The 24887-nt window shown below is 57.6% G+C and overlaps 2 protein-coding genes across 3 annotated transcripts; one reads left to right on the top strand and one right to left on the bottom strand.

Annotated features, from left to right (window-relative positions):
• Positions 1-449: 449 nt before the first annotated feature.
• Positions 450-6696, bottom strand: PRCC (proline rich mitotic checkpoint control factor). Its single transcript, XM_054999382.1, has 7 exons — positions 6215-6696; positions 5855-5914; positions 4876-5457; positions 4384-4479; positions 2656-2799; positions 2376-2441; positions 450-1756 (listed from the first exon to the last, which is right to left on the bottom strand). Exons 1-7 carry the CDS (start codon positions 6536-6538, stop codon positions 1670-1672), a joined length of 1359 nt encoding a protein of 452 aa, XP_054855357.1. The 5' UTR covers positions 6539-6696; the 3' UTR covers positions 450-1669.
• A 556-nt stretch (positions 6697-7252) lies between these two features.
• HDGF (heparin binding growth factor) lies at positions 7253-24151 on the top strand. Of its 2 annotated transcripts, none has more exons than XM_054999361.1 (6): positions 7253-7436; positions 17713-17789; positions 18701-18839; positions 19359-19550; positions 23349-23587; positions 23883-24151. In XM_054999361.1, exons 1-6 carry the CDS (start codon positions 7350-7352, stop codon positions 23887-23889), a joined length of 741 nt encoding a protein of 246 aa, XP_054855336.1. In that variant the 5' UTR covers positions 7253-7349; the 3' UTR covers positions 23890-24151. The 2 variants fall into 2 exon arrangements, with proteins under 2 accessions (XP_054855336.1, XP_054855345.1); XM_054999370.1 differs by lacking the exon at positions 7253-7436 and adding an exon at positions 15189-15286.
• The last annotated feature ends 736 nt before the right edge of the window (positions 24152-24887 follow it).

The following is a 24887-nucleotide window of genomic DNA, read 5'->3' as shown; positions in this document are numbered from 1 at the left end:
GCTGCAGCCCCCGTTCACGCTAAGTTGTGCCCCCACTCTGAGGCCTGTACAGTGCTGCGCACATCGCTCAGCCGGTAAACACTGAGGGGGCGCCCCTCCCGCCAGTCTCAGCTTCTCTTTGTTGACAATGTGGTCAGCTGCTCCGAATATAACAGGGTCCCCAAATCCTGCTCTCCACCCCCACTTCTGCCGGGGACGCCCTAACCCTAACCCTGCAAGCATCAGAAGGCAACAGGTGGGAGTGGTGGGAAGAGCTGGGAAGTCCCTCCCTCCCTCCCTCCTCCAGGCAGGACCGTCTCCAAAGAGGCCTGGAAGCGCCTCTGGTCAGCGCCAGGGCCTGTAGTCCCCTTCTGCCCCCTCAGCCCCCACCCAAACTGAAGCGTTCTTAGAGAGGGGGAAAGAAATTGGGTTCATTTAAAAGTTTTATTCCTTTATAAAATCTTTCCAGACAATTTCATAAGATACAAATAAATTATTGAATGGGTGCTTTATTTTTGGAATACTAAAAAAAACCCTACTAAAATGTCCAGGGAAATAAACTAGAAATTGGCCTTTTTTAAAGAAACAAACAAAAATCCCTTAAATAGAGACACTGCCCTCCCCCGCCCCCGCCCCCACCCCGATCACTCAGGAGTTCTGCCAACAGGGTGGAAGCCTCCCCCGAGGAACAGAAAGAGTGACTGGCCCTCGAGGAACACAGCATGGTGGACAAGGACAAGGACAGGGCAGGCACGGCTTCTGCAGGCTTCACAGCTCAGCAAGCAAAGCACAGGGACACAAGTGCACGCCCACAGGCCTGTGCCTCGCTGGAGCCCTCCGACCCGGCCCTTGCGGAGAGAAGCTGGCTCCACTGCCCCTCTCACAGACATGTAATTTGGACTGGGAAATGCAAATTAAGAGGCCGCAGGAGACAGAGCAGGTGCGGATCGCTGTGGACTGCAAGAGGAGAGGCTGCCTGGACTGCACTGCCCACCCGTCCAAATCGTGGTAACAGCACTGTGTCTTGTGGCTTTGCGGGTAATTAACTCCCTGGAACATTTTGCACTACAATTCTGAACACTTCCCATTTAGAAACAGAGGTCCAGGATGCCGTCCGAACAGCTCTCTAAACTGAAATGAGAAGGAAGCTTCTGTCTCTAATCTACAAAAACAAATTTTTCTCAAGGAGAAGGAAAGGAAGCTTGGCCTGGAACATGAACACAAAAACCATGGAGAGAGGGGGGAGGGGGGAGAGCAAAGGGTCCAAGGAGCCAAGTGGCCCATGTCTCCACTCCTCTTTCCAGAGAGCAGTCCATGTGCACCGGCTAAGGAGCTTCCAGCAAGGAAGCAGGCTTGGGCCCCACTTCTCATTCGATCATCACCTGGTTCTGATGGCCACTGCAAAGAAACTGCCTGGAGGCGGAAGCTGGGCAGGCGGCACCCACAACAGTTCAAGCCCTCGTGTTGGCTGTGCGACACCATGGCCCTGCAGCAACCAGACAGACACGCCCTTCCGGGCCCCACTGGCTGAAGCAGCAGGCAGCACGGCCGGGGAACATCCATAGCCTCCAGCCCTTCCCTTGCCAGGCCACCCAGCGCTACTGCCCTTCGCCCTCAAGCAGTACGTAGTGGGGGCAGGACCTGGGCCCCAAAAGACTTCTGGGCCAGCTGGCCACAGGCACGGGGCAGCCTAAAAACCATACTTGGCCTGTGTCTGACGCCTGCTGAGTTTATTTTCTGCCCACGTGTTCTTCAGCTCCAGCTCTCGTTCTTTTGCCTGACTCAGAAAAAGAGGGGTTGGGGGGAAAGGAGTGAGAGACACCATTTTTCACTGGAAAACCACACACGGGACAGCCTCACAAGCAAGCGCCTCTGTCTTTACTCTGCTCAGTGCCCCCATCCATATATGCTGGTCGACTGTGAGGCCCCACAGGAAGAATGGACGCGCCCAGCTGAAGAGGAGAGGCCCAAGCTCCTCCAGGACTAGCAGGGGCGGGGGACAGAGGCTGGTCAGCCACTGCCCTGCCCTGCGAAATCCTCCGGCCCCTGCTGGCCAGGCTCCCGACCTTCATGCCCAAGCACCTCCCCAAGGCACGCAGGAGGCTTGCTCGGCCATGCAGTTATTAGACATGCTGATTGTGTTCAGTCATCACCCCTGGGACAGCTCTCTTTTGCAACTTTGGGGCCAAGCCCCAGGCCCACAATACACTTGGGCAGGCAGCCTATGAGCAGGGCCACTGACATCGTATGCCTAGACTGCATGCAAAGCAGCAGTGGATGATGGGAATGGGCTTGAATCACTCAAGAGCGGACACTGAGGCCTGGAAAGCAAGCAAGCAAGCAAGCACGCACACCAAGGGTAAGACCAGACTGGGGGGCTGGGTACCAGAGCTCACCTGGTGAATCAGGTACGTGATCTGGTGCTTTCTGCGCTGCTGCCCAGTGGGCTGCTCGCCTTTTTTCTAGAGAGGAAGGGAGAGAAGCCAGGAGCGAGCGAGTGAGTGAGTGAGGAGGGACAGCGCTGCTGGAAGGCTCCTCCCGGCTCTTGGATCAGGAGCTTGCCAGCCTCGAGCCCCAGTTACTGGCTTCCCTTATTACCTACTTCCAGATCAGAGGCCTGCAAGGCTGTGCCCTCACAGCACCAAGACTGGGCCCCCAGGACAGGCAGGCACTGACCTTGCTAAAGGATTTCATGTTCTGCTCTTCCGTCAAGGACTTGGTCAGCCACTGCTGCGCTCCGCTCAGCTGGTCATCCCCCTTGATCTCCACAAAGTTGATCTCTTCCCGCCCACGGTTCCGTTTGCCTTGCAGGCGTTTGAACTGAGCAAGGGGTTAAGAAAAAGGATCAGCGTGCAGAGCACTGTCCCTTCCAGAGCCCACCTGTGTCAAGCAGGCCTTTGTCACAGCTGTCCCTGCCCTCCGGGCCTGGTGGGCAGAACCTCCTCCTCCTGGGCAATGGCTCCCCCTCAGTCAACCTTGAGTTCGCCGGAACCTCCCCCCTTTGCCCAGCGAATCACCAGACGGATGGGAGCCTGATGAAACAAGCAAAGCATGCCCGCAGGAATTCAGCCCTCCCAGGCCAGAGGCCGTTTTGCATCACCGAAACTCGGACGCCAGCTGGCCTTCTTGTCCAGCTGGGCCATCCTGAGACAGCAATGGAAACAACCCCAGGTTTACAAGCCAAAAATAAAAGGGAAAAAAGACTGTCCTTATACACAACTCCTCGCTCCTGGAATAGGAAGAAGTGCTGCCACCCTCAAAGAACAGTTACAAAGGTTGCACGCCTAACTCTGTTTCTCTGCCTCCAAGACTTGGGAGGACCCCAAGGAGGAAGAAAGAGGTAAAGACCCCCTTGAAAAGGCCTAATGTCCAGTCCAGGCAGTTCAAATCGAGCCGCCAGCTTCCCAAAGGAATGCACACTGACCATGAGGCTGTCCTCGAGTGCACCTTGGGAAAACTCTTCTTTCCTCTTGGGCACATACATTCAGCAGCCCTGCGGAGAAGCCAGTCCTATCCTCTGTGGATGGACACGGGAGAAAGCGGCACACAAGCCAACCTCCAGCCTCCGGCAATGCATCTCATGTCCACTGAGGCTCAGAGCTAGCCCTGCCACCATGAAGCGCTTCCACGCGAGCCTCAGGAGCGCCCTGCGGGAGGAGACCGTCCCTTCCGACATCCTGCTTTCCGCAGCAGGCGCAGTAAGAGGCCGCCACGGGAGGCCTCTTCCTTCCACCCCGCTGCTGCCCCTGGCGACCAGCACTCAGGGATAGACGGCCTCGGAATACGGCCCCCCCCCACCCCCCTGCCCCCTTCAGCCGTCAAGGCTAGTAGCTACTGATGGGTCTTTTGTTCCACAAATTCATCCAGTCCTCCGATACACGCCTCTCATTCCAACGGAAGTCGAGCCACTTTTTTTTCCGTCCTCCCCCAAATCTATCAGTTCTTCCACAGGAAAAACTGAGAGGGATCGTCAGAAATAACTGGGGAGGGAGGTTTGCCCTCAAAAATTCCCAGACTTTCCCCATCTCTAGCTGATTAACTACTCAGTAAGCACTGCTATTTCCACTGGAGGAGTGTAATATTCGTGTTCCAATATTAATATAAAATACACGAAGCAGCAGCAAACTTGGTGGGGCAGAGAGAGCTCTGAGAGAGCTGTGACAGACCCATGGTCACCCAGCTGGCTTCATGTGGAGGAGTCGGGAATCAAATCCTGCTCTCCAGGTTACAGTCCCGCACTCTTAACCACTACACCAAACTGGCTCTACATGACAACCATTGGGCTACTTGACCAGCCAGCCAGAATTCATGGCTAGCTGTCTGAAGGCAGCTGGGCAACCTGACACAGAAGTGGCTCCCTGCATCAGCCAGCCCCAGCCACGTGCAACAAGGGAGCCTGCTCACCGCTTCATCATCCATGAAAGAGGAGACGTCACTGATTTCCTGAGGGGGTTCCATGGCTGGGTCAGATTCCTGGTAGTAGCCACTACTGTAGTAATCCTATTGGCAAGAAAAAGAAAGGCAGGAGCTCCCAAAGACTACAGACGCCAGCCTCGTGCCAGTGCCTTCGCCCTCCTTGCCCACCCCATCCCCTGCCTGCCCGCCTGCCTGCCTGTCTGCCTCCTGGGGGCTGCACTTCTTCCTTCCCAAAGTGTTTGGCCCCTGGGGGCTTTTCCCCATCCCAGCCTTTTAGATGATTGCCTTCAATCAGGTCAAAGCTTTGCCTGTTTCATTACCCGCTGGAAGTGATCCACCCCACCCACGGACCACGTGGTCAGTCTGCAAAGCTTCTTTTGACTACAACAGACTAACACAAGCCCCCTCAGGAATGAAGAGAAAGACTCCTGGTCAAAACGCTGCAAGGCTGCCTGGAGGCTCTCTCTCTCTCTCTCTCACCTGGTAGTAAGCATTGGTGATGCCAGGATACTGGCTATATGGCTGGCTGCCATAGTCTTCCCCAGGCTTTGGTGCCCATCCATGGGCAACTTGAGAGCTTGCTCCTGGCGCAGTCTTAAATTCCAGGGGGGCATTGGCGGCAGCATCCTGGCCCTCTGGCTCCGGGCACGGCTCTGTCCCAGGGGGCAGATCATCTGGCAAGATGCCCCCTGAGTAAGTGTAGGGCTGAGGGCTGAGGATGGCGGGCTCCGACAAGGAGAAGTAGTTCTCTGGAGCCACCTCGTCATCGCTGTCATTCTCCTCCTGGGTGATCTGCTTGGTAACCTGGAGAGCGGCGCTCTTGGCAGCTGCCTTGATAGCGGATGGGGAAGGAGTTGTCGTTGTCACGGCAGAGGCTGCCTTCAGGGGCACCTTTGGCTTGGAGGGCGATGCTGGGACTTTGGCCGGATTGGGCTCCTGCTGGGAGTTCTCCGACACTTTCTTAGAGAAAACGTAAAGCAAAAGCTGCCTGTTTGTCTCTTTCACCGTCAAGTTTTTGGGCTGAGGAAGCAAAGCAGACAAGCCGGATCCCTCGCTGTGGCCCTGAAAGACAAAAGGACATGGTGAGGCTGGTCTCCTCACCCTACTCTAAGCCCACCGAGAACCGGCAGCTTCACAGCTGGCTCCATGCTGCCGCTCACCAGTGCCTGCAGCTCATCTTAATTTCACTCTCTGGCCTGAACTTGCAGCATAAAATTAAAATTAGGAAGGAGCTTCGGGCTATCTTGGGGGGGGGGAGCCTGTTTTTTTCTTGGGGGGGCACTTATTTAGTGAATGGAAGCGGGCTCCCGTAAAACATGAACGTAAAATACTATCCAGGCCCAGTGGGGGCAGCCAGGAGGTCGCATCAGCAGCCAGGAGAGTGGGCCGAGGGATCCGCTCTCTCGCCTCTTCCACACCGGGTCGGGGTCGGGGTCGGCGTCCGCCCGCGAGGCCTCACCTGGAAGGGCGGCTGCTTCTTCGCGGGCTCATCCTCCTCCTCCTCCTCCTCGGAGTCTGACTGCGAGAGGAAGAGCAAAGGGTGGGGGGGGGAGAGAAAGTCAGGGCGGCGGCGGCGGCGGCCCGGCAGGGCGCGGGGAGGCCGGGGGCAGCAGCAGAGCCAGCCCGGCCAGGGGCTGAACCGCCGGACGGGCTTGCCGGGCCGCATCAGGGCCCGCACCGGCCCTCCCCGCCCGCTCGCCCGCCCGCAGCCCTGCCCGGAACGGGGCCTCCGCCGCCGCTCCTCAGCACGGCCGGCCTGACTCGTGCGGGCCTGGAGGACGGGGCCCACGGGCGGCGCTGGCGGGCCGGAGCGACTCACGTCGGGGGAGCGCAGCAGCGGCGCGGCGATGCGGACGGGCTGCGTCCTCTTCTTGGGCTTGGCCGGCGGCGGGACGGGCGCGGCGGCGGGGGCGAGGGCGGCCTGGGCGGGCGGCGGTGGGGCCGGCGGGGAGGGCGCGGGGCCGGCGGGGAGCCAGGTCGGGCCGGGGCTGCCCTTGGGCGGCGGCAGGGAGGAGAAGAGCCCGGCGCGCCTCCCGCCCGGCGCCGCCTCCTCCTCGGCCTCTTCCTCGGTGGCCGCCGCCGCCGCCTCTATCTCCTCCTCCGCCTCCTCCTCCTCGCTGCTGGCGTAGGCCACCAAGGACATGGCCCTCCCCCGGCCGACCGGCACGCGAGACCGAGGCGCCGCACGCCGCACTAGGCCGCGCTCACCGAGCGCCAGAGCCGGCTAGGCCGCCGCGGTCGCCATGGCAACGCCGCCCGCCGGAGGGGAGAGGGAGGACGGGGCCCGAAGGGAGCCGCGGCCGACTCGGGCTTCCGCTCCTGGGGGGCAGGCCGCTCCGCGCGCGGGCTCGATTTCGGGTCCGGATAATGGCTGCCGTGGAAGCCAAGGGAAATTTCGTCCTCCTCCCGCCTTCCCCAGCGCGCAGCCAGAAAACTACAACTCCCCGAGGGCGCTGCGCCGGAAGGATCCCTTGGACCGCCGGCATCGGACCGCGCAGCGCGCGCTGGGAAACCGAGTCCTTTCGCTCGGCTTAGCCCCTGAGCCGGAAATGTCACCACTCCCAGCAGTCATTTCGTGCGCTTTTCCCGTGTTCCAGAAGGAAGGGTCTTAAAATGGCCGCCGAAGGGGGCGGGGCTCGGGCGGGATGGGGCGGCCCCGTCCCCGCGCGCGAGGCCCAGGAGGCGGGGCGCGGGCGCAGCTGGAGGCTCCCCGCCCGGCCGCCGCCCGCGCAAGGCCCCTTCCCCCGCCCCCCGCGGGCGCGTCAGGCGGGAGGGGAGGGGCGAGGCGGCGGCGGTGCTGCGCCCGCCCGCCGGCAGGGGGCGCTGGCGGGAGGGGCGGGGTTAGGCGAGGCGGGCGGAGCGCTGCGCAGGGCTGCGGCCGCCTGTGGAAGCCGGAGGAGCCGCGCCGCTGCCGCCGCCGCCGCCTCCGGGGAGCGCCGCCGAGGCCCGCCGCCATGTCGCGCTCGCACCGGCCGCGCGAGTACCAGTGCGGCGACCTGGTCTTCGCCAAGATGAAGGGCTACCCGCACTGGCCCGCCCGGGTGAGTCTCCGGCCCCGCTGAGGCGGCAGCGCGGGAGGCAGCGCGGGGAGGCGGGCAGGCCGCGGGGCTGCCTGGGCGGGGAGGAGGCGGCGGACGGGGACGGGGACGGGGCCTGGGCTGCTGCTGCGGCTGCGAGGGAGGGGGGAAAGGGGGCTCCGGCTCGCGGCCTGGGCCGCTTCCCCTTCCCGAGCCCCCGGGGGCGCCTTGGCCGGCCCGGCCCTGCCCGGGTCGCTCCGCCTGCGGGGCCCGGGGCCCGTTTGCCGGATTCAGGCGTCGCCAGGCGCCTTTTGTCTTCGGCAGGCGGCGTCGCAACGGTGCTCCGGCCTGGAGCGAAGGCGGCGAGCGGCTCCCTTCGCGCCCGCCTTAGTTTCTGCCGCCAGCAAAGTGGGAGGAAGCGGGAGTGGGACGGGGCGCCCGAAGTTGGCGGCAAAGGGCCCGCTGCGTGCGCTTTGTTTGGGGGGAAGGCCCGCGGCCGCGTCTGCACAGCTGGGGGCCGGTTGGCCCCTCGTGCACTGGGGGCGGCGGCGGGGGCGGGGGAGCCCCGTTGGCCGCGAGCGTCGGAGCCTCGTTTCTGCACCCCCCACCCCCACCCCCACCCCCCTGCCTGTGGCCCAGCCCCCGGGCGGGCCTCGGTGCCGTGCTGCTTTGAAGGAGCAGGGGGACGGTCAGCCGCAGGGGAAGAGCCGGGTCAAAAAGGCGGCCGCAGGTGTGAGACGGGGGAAGCCCTGCACGGGGATCCCTCCAGGTGCGGCGAAGCATCCTGCCTGCGAGAGCCGTGCAGGTCTAGAGCAGGCCCACCTCCTCTCGAGAAGCATTTCGCTTCTTCTAAAAGAGGAAATGCCCCACGGGAGTTCTTTTCAGTACCCCCCCCCCCCTGAAATTTCCAGTTTTTCTGTCAGAGGCGGGAGCAAAGATGGTATATGCGCGATAAGTGAATGGTCCTTTTTGTTAAAAGTCGGGCAGTTTTCAGTTGGCCTGCCAGAAGGCAGAGATGTGGGGTAGAAAGTTTACTAGTGCTTTGTTTCTCTGCAAAAAAGTTCTCCATTTCCAGAGATTTAAATTTTCCATAAAATTAATGTTGGTGAATAGATTCCGTTGCCAATGCAATCTTGGGCATGCCTGGCCGTTTCAGAACTGCAGTTAATGTTTTTCAGGTGGTTTATCCCCAGGATCGCACTTTGTTAAAAGGGTGCTGGAAAGTTTTCCAATTTTAATTTTTCTGGAAACGCCACACAGTCACAAGAAAGGCCCTTTGCTGGGTGGCAGCGGTTGAACCTGGGCCATGAGGGGTGTTAGTTCCGTGCCGAACTGGCAGAACAGTCGAGCAAGATCCTCCTCCAAGCAATGCAGCAGCAAGGTTGTGGCTGCCCTGCCGGACTTTAAACCCCTTGCTTTAGTTTGTGTGACTGGACTGGCTAGCAAAAGTTGTGTACTTGATAGCCACCTCACTGGCAGGTACTCGCCGACCATGGGCCTCTCTGCAGTTGTTACGCACCAGGGAATGTACTTTCTTACTTGTTTTTATTTACACCCCACTTTTCTTCTCTGTGGGGACCCACAGCAGCTTCCATCGTCGTTCTGTCCTCTATTTTATCCTCACAACAACCCTGTGAGGTAGGTTAGGCTGGGCACGTGCGACTGGTCTGAGGTCACCCAGCGAGTTTCCATGGCAAAGCAGGGGATTTGAACCCAGGTCACCCAGATTCTAGGCCCATACTCTTAACCACTACATTTCACTGGCTCAGATCCATCAGACAGCTGTTAAAAGTAGCTTTTACAAAATATTCAACTTCTTTTTTAAAAGAGCCACTTGGCTTTGGCACAAAGAAAAGTAGGATCGTAACAGATGCCGCTTTGGCTGTCTGTGCAGGGAAGGAGTGGCCAGAGCTCTGGCTTCACACACCTGCCCTGAAGGTGGAATTGAAGGAGGGTATTCTCAGCCTTGTCTTTCCCTGGCTTAGGCGCCGTCCCTTGGGATGTATCACTCAGGTGGGGTCTCTGGCCCTTTTTCATTACCGCCAGTGCCAGCTGCCGCATCTGTTTGTGGGTGCCTGTTTCAAAGCTTCCCTTACCGTAGCAGGAGGTGTTTCAGAAGAGCCCAGCCAATGCCACCGTGGTGTCTGCAGGGACCCCTATCTGGCAAACGGCTGCCTCCAGCATAGGAGGGCACTGAGGTTGCAACTGCTCAAAGCGCCCCCCCCCCCAATGACTGCAAATTTGTGACAGCGCCCAGTCCCTGTTGTCAGAATTCCAGAAGTGGCCACAGGTCAACATGGCTGGGGGGCCCTGTCCACTGGCGGGGGGGGGGGCACTGGGGCCCAGGCAGCATTGCTTTGGGGTAGAGCCCTCTGTTCTCTTGTTCTGTGGCGCGTTTAAAGATTCCCAAGAATGGAGGCAGAAGGCATTTTTTAAAGCACCAAGAGAGAAAGGGTTAAATGGGCAGGCGTGTTTAACCGGCCACTCTCACCACGCCATGGGTAAGTTTGCATGGAAAGGAAGCTTTTATATTTGCCAGCCCTGTGAAGCTTTTCATTGCTGAATTTGTGTGTTTAGGGGAGCCAGAGAGAAAGGAAACGTTTCTGTTTGGCTCTTGTTAGCTGCGTGACTGGCCATGAGTGAAGTGGGTTTTCTGGGGAAATTCGAAATGGAATATTTTCCCATTCAAGTTTAAATAATTTAAACATTTAAACACGTTAGCAAAGGAGGCAAAGACACTGTGTGTAAGCAATGGGGTTTGTCTATGCTTCATATCCCACATTTAGCTCTAACATGACCATATTTACATATTTATATTAATTATTTATTTGCATTATTTATAGCCTGCCTCTGTCATTTTATTTGTCATTTATAGTCCGCCTTTCTCACTGAGACTCAAGGTGGATTACATAGTGTGAGATTAGTGCAATCAATATCAAGGACATTTCCATAAAGAATGCTAAGTATAGGGTAAATAAATCCAAGTTTATAAAGACTGAAGCTGGATTAAACAATGTAAATCAGTGCAAACAATATGATGAAACATTTAATAAGTAATATAGTATAATTAGAGTTACAGAAATCTGAAAACAAAAAATAAATATTAGCCGTGCTGTGTTAACGATGCCAAAACATGGAATTGCATAGGGAGAAAACTAATATAGTGAGTTCAAGATAATACATATGGCAAACAGATAAGTGTCCCGTTCCCTTAATTAAAGCACATTCTTGAATTGTATTACGCCCTATTGCCCTATAAAAATGCCTTCCTCAACAATTTTGTTTTACATCGTTTTCAGAAAGACAGAAGCTTGGGTGACTTCTTGATGTTGTCGAGCAGGCCATTCAAGTGGGGGCCATAACAGAGAAGGCTCTGCTCACATGAGCAAAGTTTTCATGGCAGAGCATAGGGGACCAAGGCCATGAAGGGCTTTTTATGTGATACCCAAAACCTTAAATCGAGTCTGGTAACTGATTGGCAGCCAATGGAGGGACTGTAGAAAGGCTGTAATATGCATCCTCCACCTAGCTTGTGATAATAACCAAGCTGTGACATTCTGTTCTGTCCGAAGCCTCTGGCTTGACTTCATGGGTATTTGTAGAGTGTACCTTGTAGAGTGCGTTATGATAACCTAATCTCAGTGTTAACCATGGCATAGATCTGGGTGGCTAGATTGCCTTAGTCAAGGTAGGAGGCCATCTTCCAGGCTGGAAACAATTGGAAGGAAGTGGGTTTTTGCAGTTGCATTTACTTGCTTCTCCAGCAGTAATCTTGGGCCCAGTATTACCCTTAGGTGCTTAACCAAGTCAGCCAGCATCAGCTGAATCCCACTGCAGGTGAGATGCATGATGTCCTTCAAGGCCTCAGCCTTCCCAACGAGCATTACCGTCACCTTGTCAGGATTCAGTTTCAGTTTGTTCCCCGAACCATCTTGCCAGGAAATTTGGATGAGAAGATAGAGAACTGGGTGTCATCAGGGACATTTCCATAAGCAGTGCCATAGGGTAAATAAACACAAATTTACAACGACATAGTGTTAGCAAGGATCCAATACAGAGTTGAAGAGATCTGAAACAGAACATAAGCCGTTCTAGGACTGACATTAGACAACATGAAGCATAGAAGCACCGATAGTACATGAGGCAACATAGTGGTGAAGTGTATGGTCCCTAACTCATTAACGAAGCATCTGAGACCCCTCCCTACAATACAGCCCTCCTGAGTGAAAAGCCTTTTTGAATAATTCGGTTTTGCATCCTTTGTGGAAAGCCAGGAGGGTGGGGGCTCTCTTGACCTCCTCAGGCAGGCCGTTCCGCAGGGTGGGGGCCACCACAGAGCAAGCCCATGTACGGGCTGCTGTTGATTTTGCCCATGTGAAGAAGGCTGGCACCTGCAGGAGACCCTGTTCAGATGAGCAACGCTGCCGTGGAGGGACATAGGGAGGGAACCTATTGATGGCATCCCCTTCCCGTGCTGCGACTGATTTGTCCTAACTAAGGCCTTTGTGTAAAGTTCAGAGAGCGTAGGGGTAAGACTGTACCCTGTAGGCCCCCACATCCCTGCCAGCCATTGAGGGCAATTGCTTACTTGAAGACTGAGGCTGTGGCCCTGAGAGAGCTTGCCTGGGAGGAAGCCACGAGGAATCCCGTGGGACTGACTTCTCCGTTGAGCTGCGTAGGGTTGCTCTGAAGTAGGGAGCTCTGATTCTCTAAAGCTTGTACCCGGAACGGCTTGTTGGTCTCTCAGGTGCCACTGGACCCAATCCTGCTGTTCTGCTGCACACCAGCCTGGCCACCTACCTGGGAGGTGTGGGACGGGATACGACCTGTGGCCTGGTTGCTCACTGTGCGAGGCTTCCTCTCTGCTGCCGCATTCAGGGGGTGCATGGGGCCGCTGGTTTGTTCCACCTTTGAGTGCCTGCCGCGAAGTGGGCGGCAGGAGTGGTGCTCGAGCTAGGCGTTTCCCCTGGTGCCGTGGCGGCAGCAGGCCCTGCCGTGGCCTGGCCGTCCTGGAACAACAGGCAAACGGAGTTTTAGCAAATGAACCCCTCTGGTGGGGGGAGGGGGGGCTCCAGCTCCCACACGCGAGCAGCTTCACGTAGGAGAGTTGGCGTGGACGTGGGCGCTTGAAGAGGAGGCTTGTCTGGGCTCTTTGCTTCCATGTCTGCTGCAGTTGTCTCAGTTGAAGCACCAGGCAAAACTGGAATTAAACTGGGCCGTGTGGGGAGGACGGTCACTGCGACCAAGCAGGTTGCTGGTCAAGCTGGAATTTCCTGAAGTGTTTTTTTCTTCCTCGGCGCCTTCTTTTTCGGATGGGGCAGGGGACTCTCTTTGTCTCTTCAGACCAGCCAGGTGCAAGAGGGAGAGGCTGGGGCCTGGCCCCTCCACCCCCTCTCTCGCTTGTGGGGCCGTCGCAGCTGCCTGGGCTGCGATCTGGGAGCTTGCCTGTTTCCCCTCCCCTTAATGCCCCCAGAAGGGTTTGGCTGGGACCTGGTCCCTTGCTGGGGAGCTGTCCCCGTTGAAGCTTTGTGGTTTCCTCCGAGCATAAAGGGTTTGGGTTCCGGTTACATGGAGGCCCCCTTGTGCTCTGGGGGGTGGGGTGGGGGGGTGATGGGTGCTGTGCTTTGGTTGTGGGATACCAGCTGCCTCCCTCTCCCTCAGGGAGATCTCCCCTTTCAGTGCATTAAAGCTCACCCGCCTCCAGGGCTGCACGGAGGCTTGTCGCAGACCCCTCTCCCTCCCTCCCTCCCTCCCTCCTCCCCAGGGCAACCACCTGCAGCAGCTTTGGGGCTGGCTGGAGCCATTTGTGGGATTGCCCATTCCTGGGCATTTCCTGCCCTTCTTGTCACACACTGACTGGTGGAGAGAATAGAGGAAAACCTATGGGGGGGGGTGCGCGTGTGCGTGCGTGTGCGCGCTCCTGCCCTGGAAAGGTGCCTCTGGTCCATGTGAGTGATTTGGGGAAGAGAGTTGTCCAGTCCCCCCTTTTCAAAGGCTGTCTGTTGCAGAGCCGGCCAGCCTGCCTTCCCGGAGCCCGGGTTGTGCAAGCGCCTGGCCACTGAGGTTTCTCTTGCTCTTTGTGGGTTGAGTTCCTGCCCTGTCCGGCTGTCCGCGGCTCGTGTGTGTGTGGGGGGGGGGATGCTGCGTGTGAGAGCGTGTGCCTTGACACTGTGTCTCCTGTGGAAGGGCCTGTTTCCCAGTCCCCGGGCTCTGCCTTGGCCTGTGGGCATGCCTAACAGGTTGGCCGGCTGTCGGTCGGTGGGGATGCGTTACCCTTTTCTTGGTGCTTTCCTTTCCACCCAGCTCCTGCAGTCTGGTCTCCTGGTGTGCTTTTAACTGTTAATTGTGCCCACCAGCCCTGGGAAGAGGATCAGGGCTGCTCTGGAGCTCTCCGTCAGGATCTCAGGGGCACGCCGGGCAGTGGGCATGAGCTACGTGCTCAGCTGCTTGGTGTTTTTGCTCTTCCACTGGCTCTTGCTCACAAAGCACCAAGGAGTCCCAGGTGTCAAACAATTTCCTTGTGCAGGAATTCCATGCCAGCCCATTGGCTGCCACTGACAGGCAAGCTCCGGGATGAGGAGCCCTTTTGACATCCGCTAGCAAGCGGTATGTGCAGTTAAACCGTGCCCTGCTGTCCCTGAGCCCAAACACCCAGGATCTGCAGGAGGGAGCAGAGGAGATGGGGGGAAAGCAAGTGGGACGGAGGCTCCGTGGGGTTGCTGGCCCCAGTGAGGGGACAGTCTGAGTACAGGGTCTGAAGCCCCACTGAGACCGCTGCCCTGACTCGCTTTCTGCCCCTCTCCAGCGGGGCCCAGCCAGGTGTCGGTTCTTCTCCCAGAGCCCAAACTGTCCTCTCTCCACTGCGCCCTTTGTACCACACGCCCTGGAAAGGCCGGGGCAGCCATTTCAAATGCCCCTCTGTGCAGCGCCAACTGAACTTAGCACCCCCCCCCCCGGACCAAGAAAACCCTTTGGCCACCTCTGGAGGAAAGGCAGCTAAGAGACGCTTTAAATAAATAAAAGAAGCCCTGGATCCAGGTCTGGTTTTCCAGGTTGCCCAGAGCAGGGAGCACAGGAGGCCTTTGGGGCAGGGACCCAAACGGAAGGGGGAGGAGAGGAAAGGGTTGGATGCGGATAATATAATCCCCAAATTTTCCGTGGGGGGGGGCAGGATTCCCACATGCCCCTGCAGGTGATCTGTCTGCAGGGATTCCTAGAAAGCCAGCTCCTGGCCAGCAGTGTCGCTGTGGCCCTGGCCCATAATGTGGCAGCACAGAAGGATGCTGGGGAGGGGCTTGCCGCTGCTTGCCGCTGCGTTTCTGGCCCCCACCCTTGTCTGCTGCAAGCCCCAAGAGGCGGAGACCCCCGTGTGGGGTGTAGTTCCAAGGGGGCAGCGGGGCAGATCCCTGTAGCTGTCCAAGGTCGATTGGGGGGGCGGGGCGGTGCCTGTGCCACCCTTCTGGGCTCTGGCCGGGGGGGGGGGAGGCAGCTGAGCCACCCAGCTCTACTTAAGTTGTTCTGAAAAATAAAACCTGCGCCCAGGGGCACCTTAAAGAGTAACCACATCTATTTCTATATGAGCTTTGATGAGTCACAGCCCACTTTTGTATACTCCAGTGGAAGGAGGTTGTTTGCCAACACTTTCTAATGTGTGACCACGTGCCTCTTCTTCCCACAGCGAGTGCCCCTGGTGCTTGCACGGTGACAGGTGAAGAGCCACCCCCCTCCCACCCCACCCAGGCCGGTACAGTTTGCAAAATTCCCAAGACTGTTGCAGCAGGACAAAGGCCGCTGGTGCCCTCCCAGCCTGCGTGTCGCAAGATCAGAGCCTGGACCATAATACTTTGTGTGACATCGGCCGCCTGCCTCCCTCTGTAAGGAAACCTGAGCGGGAGCAGCCGTGACTCAGCACACGCAGGCCGCCTCCTCGCTAGTGCCCCAATCAGGCGGAAGCAGCCCCGGGCGGGCGGCAGGAGCAGGCGGGATCCCTCCAACGGCCCGGTTTTCCCACGTGGGTCTCAAGGGCAGCCTTGCAAAACCCTAACCGGAAACCAGATCCGAGCCCCAAGAGGATGAGAGTGCTGCCCGCCAGTCAGTCTGTTGGCGCCTGGAACGCAGCTTCCTCCTGGGGCCCCTGCCCTCCTCTGCGGAAGGAGCCCCAGTGGGTTAATAGCTGCTGATAAGCAGGCCTGCCTCCCCTTCCTTTGCAGCACCATCTCAGCGGGCTGCCCTAAGTTCACCCTGCAGTTGCAGGAGGGTGAGCAGACCCTGTGGATTGGACCCGGTGGGTCTGTCCTTCTCACGGCAGCGCCGTCATCCGGAACACGGCCCCTTTCCCCTGGGGAAAGTTCTGCCATTAGCAGGACACATCTGCAGGATCCAACCCAGGCCTCTCCCAGTGTGGCTGCAGCTTCCAGGCAATGCCTCCTGCCCTCTTGGTGGGCCGCTCTGATCCTCCTGGAGCACAGAAATCATTCATGGGAGAGGGAAGTGTCAAAAGCCTCAGCAGGATCGCCTGCTGGCTAGTGGGTGGGGTGGGGGAGGCTGGGAGGGGTGCTCCTGAGCTGTGCCCCGTGAACTGGCAGCTCTTCTTGAACTGCCTGGCGTGCGTCTCTGGCAGTGGGACTATGTGGCCAACATCACACAAGCCCTTAGAAGAGCTGTCACAATCTACCGGGCATCCCTGCCCCTTTCAGGCAGACCTCTGGGATTGATCCGCTTTCCTTGTTTGTTCCTGTGCCCCGCCATCGAGGGTGGGAGCTTATCCTGGCACTGGCTGAGCGCCCTGTGACTGGCCTCTAACCCAGCATCAGCTCTGCTCTTTCAGAAGTGGGAAGCACCGCCGTCCCTCAGAGCCCGGCCGTTGTGACCCCATCTTGCTAGAATTATATTTCCGCTGGTGAGTCCTTCATTGAGCCACAGCAGCCAGACACTGATTCTGGACCCGTGCAGCGCCACCACGTTGCCGGGATAAAGAAATACAGCTGGGTGTCAGCAGCATATTGATCGTGCCCTACTCCAAAACCATGGGCGATTTCTCCTAAGGGGTTTATAGAGCTGTAGAATTGCATAGGGGATAGGACTGGGCCCTGTGGAACCTCGCAGGGGAAACCCCACACTGACGGGGCCTCTAACCTCAAGGCCTTCAGTCCTGCCTCTAAGGAGTGGTTTAAATCAATCCAAAATGCATCCTTTAATTCCTATATCTGCCTCTAAACATCTCAGCAAGATGGTGTGGAACGGCAGACAGGCACAGCCCATGGCTGCTGCTGCTTTAGATGGAGGTCATCCGCTGAGTCCACCCACGCTGCCCCCATCCCATAGCCTAGCCAGGCCTGAAACCGGACCGAAAGGGGTCTCGGGTCTCGGGTGGGTGAGGTATCTGGAAAGGCCTGGAGTTGCTGTGAGGGCAGATAAGAGGCCGGTGATAACTGGCTGCATCCTTCTTCTCCGGTCGTGTTCTTTTTTAAGAAGTTGGTGGATGACCAGCAGTCCAAGGGCCCAAGGAGCGCTGTCCTGAGTCTGTGATTGATTTTAAATGGGCCTCTGGGACTCATTGAGAGGGTCTTTACACGCTCGCTCGCTCGCTCGCGGGTGTGGAAGGGAAGAGCGGTCTTGCCTGTCTGTCGTCCAGCACCTTGGGTGATTAGCGAGAGGCGGAGGAGCAAACCCAGCTGGGATTGTTGGGGGCTCATGTGCTCGTTCCGTGCTCTTGCGGCTGCCACTCATGCTTTGTTGTTTTCTTTAAATGTGCTGAGCTAGACTTGTTTCGGCAGTCTAGACAAGCTTGCCGTTGCCCGGGAAAGCCACTATGCCCTGGCTGTGATTCCTGCTCCCAGTTTAGTTTGTTGCTAGGCTGGTTGCCTGGGGAAATGGTGTGCCCTGGAGCCCCACAAGCCTGCCTCATGGCTACTGGGGGGGGGGGTGTCTGGTTTGTTGAGGGGAGGCGCACCCTGGCCTCTTGCCTTTTGGGGGAGGGGATGCAGGTCAGGCCTCTGCTCAGTGCACCTTCCATGTGTGCAGGAGCCCCCCGCCCCAGCTGCCCACATGTCACTGGTTGGCCAGGGAGATGGTGCATGCTGCACCTTTGTGTGCATGAGAGAGAGAGGCCAAGGGTTGCCCCAGAACAGCCTTTGGGCCCCTTGGAGTCTCTTTCTGCCCTGCCCCTCCACGCACAATGTGCCGGGCTGCCGCTCAGGAGAACTCCAAGAGGAGCGGAGCGGGCTGAGTCCTTTGAGCGCGTTCCGTGGAAGCTTCTGGCCACGCTTGAAGGTGTCGCTGTTTTTTCCCTCTTGTGCAGATCGACGAGATGCCGGAATCAGCCGTGAAGTCAGCCTCCAATAAATACCAAGTCTTTTTCTTTGGGACTCATGAGACGTGAGTAGAGGCGCGGTGTGTTGCCACCGGTGCCCAGTTCGGGGGGGGGGGAGGGTGGCTGGTGTGTTGAACCAGATCTGGAGGAGCCGGGCTCTCCCTCGGCGTCCTGGCTGGCTGTAAGGATGGAGGTGGGGGGGGGCGTGCAGGGTGCCCTGGCTTCCGAGCGGGACGGAATGGGGAGAGATGTGGCCGTGTGTTCTTCGGGCTCCCGCACCCAGGTGGAGAACACAGCCCACGCTGCACACCAAGAAGACCCACCCAGAGAAGCAGCTGTGGCCCCACCGCAGGCGGGCAAGTCCACCTTTGGCCCGGCTGCGGGTGGGCTGCAGATGATTTGAGCAGGGGTTTTCTAGGCCCTGACTGGCAGCAGAGTGCCAAAACATCCTGGCAGGTTTGTGCCAGTAGCCCGGGGTGTGTCCTGGGGCCTCTCTTTCAGCAACAAACACTGGGCTGAGGGCGGGGAGGGGCAGGGGAGCAGTCCGCACGTGTCGCCCTCGTGAGTGTTGCTTGGGTGGCCACCAGTGCGGGTAGAGGGCAAACGGCTCCTCTTCCTGCCAGGGCTGCAGCCGGTGCAAAAGCGTTGTAGAGCGAGAAGTATGCTCGCCCCACAGCGGTGGATTCTTCTTCTCCAGATGGGAAATGGCTTTGCTCGTCTTCACGTTGCTTTGACTCCCCTGTGGTTCCCCAGCCCTCTTGGGTTGCCTTTGAGCCTCTTGGCACAGTCTCTCCCACGCAGGTGTTATCTTTTCCAAGCACACCAGCTGCGCCTATGTGGGAATGGGGGGTGCTCTCTGCCCACCGCTGCACCGCACCCCACCTTAACTCCAGGAGAGGCCCAGCTGAGGAGCTGCTTGTGGGTGTCTTGGCTGGGGGCCGGGCACTTGTCACATGTGGCTCTTTCTCTCCCGCAGAGCATTCTTGGGCCCCAAAGACCTGTTTCCCTACGAAGAGTGCAAGGTGAAATTTGGCAAGGCCAACAAGCGGAAGGGGTTCAGTGAAGGCCTCTGGGAAATCGAGAACAACCCAACGGTCAAGGCCTCGGGGTACCAGGTGGGCTTTGCGTCCTGATATGCTCCTTCCACGAAGGAGACCAACAACGTTCTTACATTGCACGTGGGAAATCAAGCTACAGAGAGAGAGTGTGGGCTGCTGCATGTATCCGTGGCTTGGCTGCCTTTGGAACCCGGGCGTCTTGGCTCCAGGCCTGTCCCCCTTTCTGGGTGGCTCTGCCACTCCCTTATTCTCTCACGTCTTTGTCCTAAAATGACCCTAGCCGCTCTGTGATGGCTCGCTAAGTTGTGGCACGCTCGGCTCCTGCCTTGGTTGAAAGGGCCCAGTTCCTCCCAGGGGTCTCTTCCTTGCGCAGGCTCTATCCTCCCTGCCCTGAAACCTCTGGCAGAATGGCAGCCTTCAGGGCTTCAGAAAACGGCCTCCTTGCACCAGCCAGCAGTGGCCTCTTCTAAATGCAGACTCTGTGGGGAACTGAGGCGTGCCCAGATGTTAGTGAGCATGCCAAAGAAATGCCTCCTCCTCCTCCTCCATCCCCTCCCCCTCTCTTTGGATCTGCAGCCCACACCGAAGAAAGGCTCCTCAGAGGGGGCAGAGAAAGCCCAGCAGGAGCCACAAGGCGCAAGAGAGAAGAAGGGCAGCCCCGAAGGCAGCAGCGATGAAGAGGGCACCCTGGTGATCGATGAGCAATCCAAGGAGAAGAACGAGAAGGCGGGCCGCAAGAGGAAAGCAGAGGAGGAGGAAGAGGAGGAGGTAACTAGGGAGGGGGGCTGGAGAGGTGTGTGCAGCGCTCAGCTCTGTTGCTTCTCATCCAACACTGCAGGTCAAACCAAACGGCGCCCCAAGGAGGCATGAGCCACGGGGCATGGGCGGGGGTGGCCTGGTTGACAGCCTAAGTCAACGGAAGTCATAACAGGTAGAAAGGCTTCCTTGGCCCCATGAAGTGAACAGAAAGGGGCACAGGGGCTGGCCAGATAGATCTCAGTTCACAATAAGCCAAGCAAGAAGAGAATTGGAGGAGCAGATGGCCAAAAACAGTAACACAAACAAGAAGCAGTTCTTCAAACACATGAGGAGCAGGAAACCTAAGGAAGATGGGGAGCTGGTAGGAAAACGGGGGTGGGTGGGGGGGAATGGGGCATATATCCACAGAATTGCTGGTGTAGGGTTACCAGGTCCCCTGGAGCCCTAACCAGAGGGGGGGGGGCTTAGCTTGCTTCCAAACTCTTCCTTGACATGCCAGGAATGACGTCGTTCCTGGCACAACAAGGAAATGCTCGGAGTTCCTGTGTCATTTCCCTGCGCTTTCCTCCCCCCACTGGCCAGGTGAGTGGTGGCGGGGCGTGGGGGGGGGCAAGGGATCTCCCACTCCCGCTGGGGGACTGGTAACCGTAGCTGTTTGGGAGAAGGTTGACTGGTGAATTGAGTCAAGTGGAGGCAAAAAGCGGAGGGGTCTAGAGGCAATTCAGGGAATTACAGCCCAGTTAGCCAAAGCTCCGCCCCAGGCAAATTAGTAGAAACTCACATTAAAGATGGATTCTTGAGCGCAGAGCGGAACGAGGCCTGCTGAGGGAAGGCCTGCCGCACCAACCTTTTGGCGTCGTTTCAGCAGCTCTTGTGGATTAAATGGCTGGAAGCAAAGAGTAGGAATAAACGGACCGTTCAGACGGAAGTCAGCAGTCAGGTCTCACGGGGGCTGGGCCTGGGGCTGTTTAATTGGTTCATAACTGGCCTGGAGCAGGGAACGAATAGTGTAGTGGCCACGTCTGCAGATGGCATGGAACTAGACAGGATGGTGACCTTCAGGGCAGGCAGATCTCCCCCAATGGTGCGAGTGGGCAAGAGCATGGCAAGTTGAGCCTAGGTAAATGTAAGGTGATGCATACTGGGACAAAAAATCCTAATTTATGCCGGTGGGGTCTGAACTGGCTGAGACCAAGACTGAATGAGATCTTGGGGTTGTGGAAAGCTTTGACGAGAATGTTGACTCAAGTGTGCGGCAGCAGTGAAAAAGGAAAACTCCACATTTGAATTAAGTATGGTTGAAAATAAAATGGCCAGTATTGGAATGCCCTTGTATGGAGGTCCGGAGCAACCCCATTAGGTAATACTGTGCACAGTACTGGTGGTCATATCTCAAGAAGAATATTGCAGAGCTGGAAAAAGTACAAACGAGAGCAACAGCTGGGGGCTTGGGGGCACCCATTAAAGTCACTAGGCAGTAGACTCAGGGCAGATGACGCTTTACTCAACAAGTACTCAAATTGTAGCTTTAAAAGGGGATTAGACAGATTCACTGACAGATTCGTGGTCTGTTGGTGGCTGCTAGCCATTAGAGGCGTACACCAAAAAAATGTGGACAAATCTAGATTCAGGATCTGGGAACCCCGCCTCCCCTGCCCCCGGTTCAGAATTCCCAGCATTCAGGACAGATTCTCTCATTTGGTTCGGTTTTATCAGAGAAATTCTCTTCAGTTTGGCCATTATGCTCCTATTAGGGGGGGAAACCTGCCTCCCGGGGCAGAAACACTCCGGTGTAAGGCTGCCAAGGCCTTGACACATTCCGAAATGCAAGCTCAGCCCACAGAAAGCCCAAGAGAAGTAAACTGAAGCCCCCCCCCACCCCCACCCCAGTGTCCCCTGAGCAAGCTGCCCAGCCAGTCTCCAATGTTCCCCTGACAGGGAAGTTCCCAGGCTGGCTCTTGGGGCACAGACACACGACGGCAAGGATGCCAGTGGCCTGGCGCACACTCCCAACACAAGCTCATCCGTGGGCAAGCTCAACAGAACCAAACTGAAGCCAGGGAATGGGATCCCAAAGGGAAGCCAGGGGACCCGCAGCAAACTAGAGAATCCCCTCCATTCCACCCAGACCAGACTGAAGCAAGGGGCACTCATGCAGCTTAGTCCAACAGAACCAGTGTCACTCACAGAAGCCAGGCAGGACAGTCAGCAAATAAATGAACAGCAACTGTCTAGAACACCAGCCCCAAAGTTCAGACAGCTCTCCAGCACAACAGCAAAAGACAAAACTTGCCTTCCTTCACAAGCCCTGTTCCCCACAGACACCGGGCCACCCCCCACCTTCAAAAGACAGGAAAAAATTCATGAGTCTATGACTCTCAAACCGCGCAGATGGCCCAGAACAGAAGTTCTCCAGGTGCAGCAGCAGTAGGGAGGCAGAGGGCAGGCAGGAATCCACCCCCAAAGCTGAGAGCCAGCAGCCATCTCTCAGTCTCAAGGCCAGGCCAGACCACACAAAACGGAGGCTGCTCTAAGGCACACCTCCTTATTGAAGTCTTGCAAACCGTTTGAAAAAGGCTCTCCCCCCTTGGCCAGAGAAGGAGAGCTCCTGTGAGGGCGGGCCACTCGTGCCCCTCCCTGCCAGTTTGGTGTCGTGGTTAAGAGCGGCAGGACTCTAATCTGGAGAGCCGGGTTTGATTCCCCACTCCTCCACTGGAAGCCAGCTGGGTGACCTTGGGTCAGGTGCAGCTCTTCCAGAGCTCTCTCACCCTCACCCACCTCACAGGGGGATTGTTGTTGTAGGGGTAATAATAACATACTTTGTAAACTGCTCTGAGTGGGCATTAAGTTGTCCTGAAGGGCGGTATATAAATCGAATGTTGTTGTTATCATTATCGTTTGAATTATCTGAAACACAAATCAGCTATAAGCAGAGGTCACGTTATTATTGATTGGCCTTGCTAAGCTGATACAAGTTTCTGCCGGAGACCTCTAGTTGTTGTTGTTGTTGTTGTTGTTGTTGTTATTTCTTCCCCCTAAATCTTGGACCTGAACTGCAGGCCCCTACTAGCCATGATGGCTAAAGGAACTTCCATATTCAGGGCAGCAAACCTGAACCCCAGAGCTGGGAGGCAGTACCTGGGGGGGCTTCGGCCTGCATGCCCCGCCTTTGGCTCTCCAGGGCAGCTGGTTGGCTGCTTTGTGAAACAGGAGGCTGGCCTAGATGGACTACCGGCCTGAGCCAGCAGGCTTTGACGTGCTGGTGTTTAGGACAGATGGAAACACTTTTCAGTCAATGAGTAATGGAAGTGGGGAAGTCATTGCTACAGGGTGTGGTGATCACCACAGGCACAGCTAGCTTTAAAGGGGGATTAGAGAGATCCACGGCCTATCAGTGGCTACTAGCCATGGTGACTAAGGGAATCCTCCACCTTCGGAGGCAGCCAACCTCTGAATACCTGAGCCAGGAGGCAACCTCAGCGGGGGGGGCGGGTGGGGGGGGAGGCCTCGGCGGGACCCTTGTCACTCCGAGGCGGGACCCTTGTTCTCTCCCTTGATTGGCTGGCGGCTGCTCTGCTCCCACGTTAACAGAACTAAAGGGGGGGAGGGGTGCCCAGCCCTCCCCCTTCCCGGCTTCTCTCCCAGCGGGGTGGATCATTTGGCCAAAGGGGAAATGAACTTGAGTGGAGCAGGCCCCGCAGCGGCCTTTATGTGGCAGGCCCCGCTTTCATGTCCCCAGACTTCCAAAGCTGAGGAGTGTTTGGGCGTGGGCACGGGGCACTCTGACCTGGCACTTGTTCCCACCAGGGCTCCTCCCCGAAACGTGCCAAGGAAGTGGAGGAGGAGGACGATGCGGCGGAGGAGAAGACCAGAAGCGAAGATGCCCCTAAGGAGGCAGAGACGCAGAAGAGCTGTCTCTCTGAAGCGGGCAAGGGCCAGAACAGTGAGCCCTCGGACCTGCCAGGAGCAAAGCCAGAGGGAAAGGGGAACGCCGCCCTGGAGGAGGAGGAGGAGGAGGAGGAGGAGATCAGAGACCACAAGGAGAGGTAGGGCCAGCGAGGGAGGGAGGGAGGGAGGGCTGCCCTGCTAGGGAGGAGTCTGCACCTTGCTCTGCGGAAAGCAGGAAAGGCGCCCCCGTCCCTGCCCAGCTCCGTCCGCACGCGCCTTTCCAGCTGCCTTGCAGGAGTCCCAGCCCAAGACCTCACTGTCCAGAGACTTGGCTGCCGGGCTTGGCTCGCTTGCCGGCTCTGCTCGGGAGAGCGCCCCTGCTTGGCGGGCCGTGAGCAGCCCCACACTCTTTCCGGAATATTAACGCCTGTTTCTCCGGTCTGTTTCTCACAGCCCGTAGCTGGCCGACCCGCTCTGCTCTTCTGGCCTGATCTCAGCCTGCTGGGTTTCCTCGGTGCTAAGAACCAGATTTTGTTCTCATCGGCTTGCCGTCTCTGCAATTTGTGGGAGGGGAGTCAAGATCCACATTTCTGAAAGAAATGGTCCCACTCAGCCCAGCCGACCTGCAGGGCCCGTGTGCTTGAGTTAGAAATTTCTAGGGGATGGGGAGTGTGCTGATTCGCTACTTTGAAATAAAAGCAACTGAATGCCTTTTTAAAAAACCAGGCTTCCTGTCTCTGCCTGCCTCCGTCGGTGGTGTTTTTGACGTGTCGTCTGTTGAGAACCTGGGCCAGAATGGAGTTTCTGCAGAAGCTCAGGAGGGATCTATGCTCGGAGAGGCCCTGCGCATCATTACGAAGGTCTCTTCCGCCCAGTATGCCCAGAGGTGGCCTCCTTGGAGGCTTGGAGCATGTGAGCACCTGCCGCGCCGGCCAGGTTGCTTTAGCCTGAACAGGACCTATTTCCCAACAATTCCATTGGGTGCCCCAAGTTCCAGCATTATGGGGGAGGGGAGGAGGTCTGTCAGTCCACTTTCTCCGCCAGTGGTCCCGCATCCCGATACGTGCAGGTTCTCTTTAGCCTCCGCAGAGAGCAGCACTAATAGACCCTGAATGTATCTGGACTCCTGTGAAAGGCCTGCTTGTGGTGACCGCTGCATCCTCTGGCAGCAGATTCCCCATTTTCATCGGTCGTGCAAAGGAGCGTTTTCTGTTGTCCTCCCTGCATCTGCTGCCCCTCAGCTTCATCGGGTGCCCTCGGGTTCCGGAAGAGGAAGTTCTCTCCGTCCACCCTCTCTGTTCTGGGCATGATTGTATAGGCCTCCTCTGTCGTGTGCCCCCTTAGTTGTCCTTTAAGATGAAAAGTCCTGGACTTCAGCTTTCGTCATAGGAGAGGTGCTCCGACCTCCTAACCTCCTGGTCTGCAGCGTCCTTTTTGAGATACAGTGACCAGAACCGC

Source organism: Eublepharis macularius, chromosome 1, assembly GCF_028583425.1.
Source record: "Eublepharis macularius isolate TG4126 chromosome 1, MPM_Emac_v1.0, whole genome shotgun sequence".
Lineage (NCBI taxonomy): Eukaryota > Metazoa > Chordata > Lepidosauria > Squamata > Eublepharidae > Eublepharis > Eublepharis macularius.
This window is presented reverse-complemented; position numbering and strand designations above follow the sequence as displayed.

Bases quoted from the DNA above. Each gene is read 5' to 3' on its own strand.
- HDGF (XM_054999361.1), top strand. From the start codon at position 7,350: ATGTCGCGCTCGCACCGGCCGCGCGAGTACCAGTGCGGCGACCTGGTC. The intron at 7,437-17,712 runs GTGAGTCTCCGG...CCTCTTGTGCAG, and splicing joins ACCCGCACTGGCCCGCCCGG to ATCGACGAGATGCCGGAATC. The intron at 17,790-18,700 runs GTGAGTAGAGGC...TCTCTCCCGCAG, and splicing joins TTCTTTGGGACTCATGAGAC to AGCATTCTTGGGCCCCAAAG.
- PRCC (XM_054999382.1), bottom strand. From the start codon at position 6,538: ATGTCCTTGGTGGCCTACGCCAGCAGCGAGGAGGAGGAGGCGGAGGAG. The intron at 5,458-5,854 runs GTGAGGCCTCGC...TTTGTCTTTCAG, and splicing joins AGAAGCAGCCGCCCTTCCAG to GGCCACAGCGAGGGATCCGG. The intron at 1,757-2,375 runs GTGAGCTCTGGT...TTTCTGAGTCAG, and splicing joins TCACGTACCTGATTCACCAG to GCAAAAGAACGAGAGCTGGA.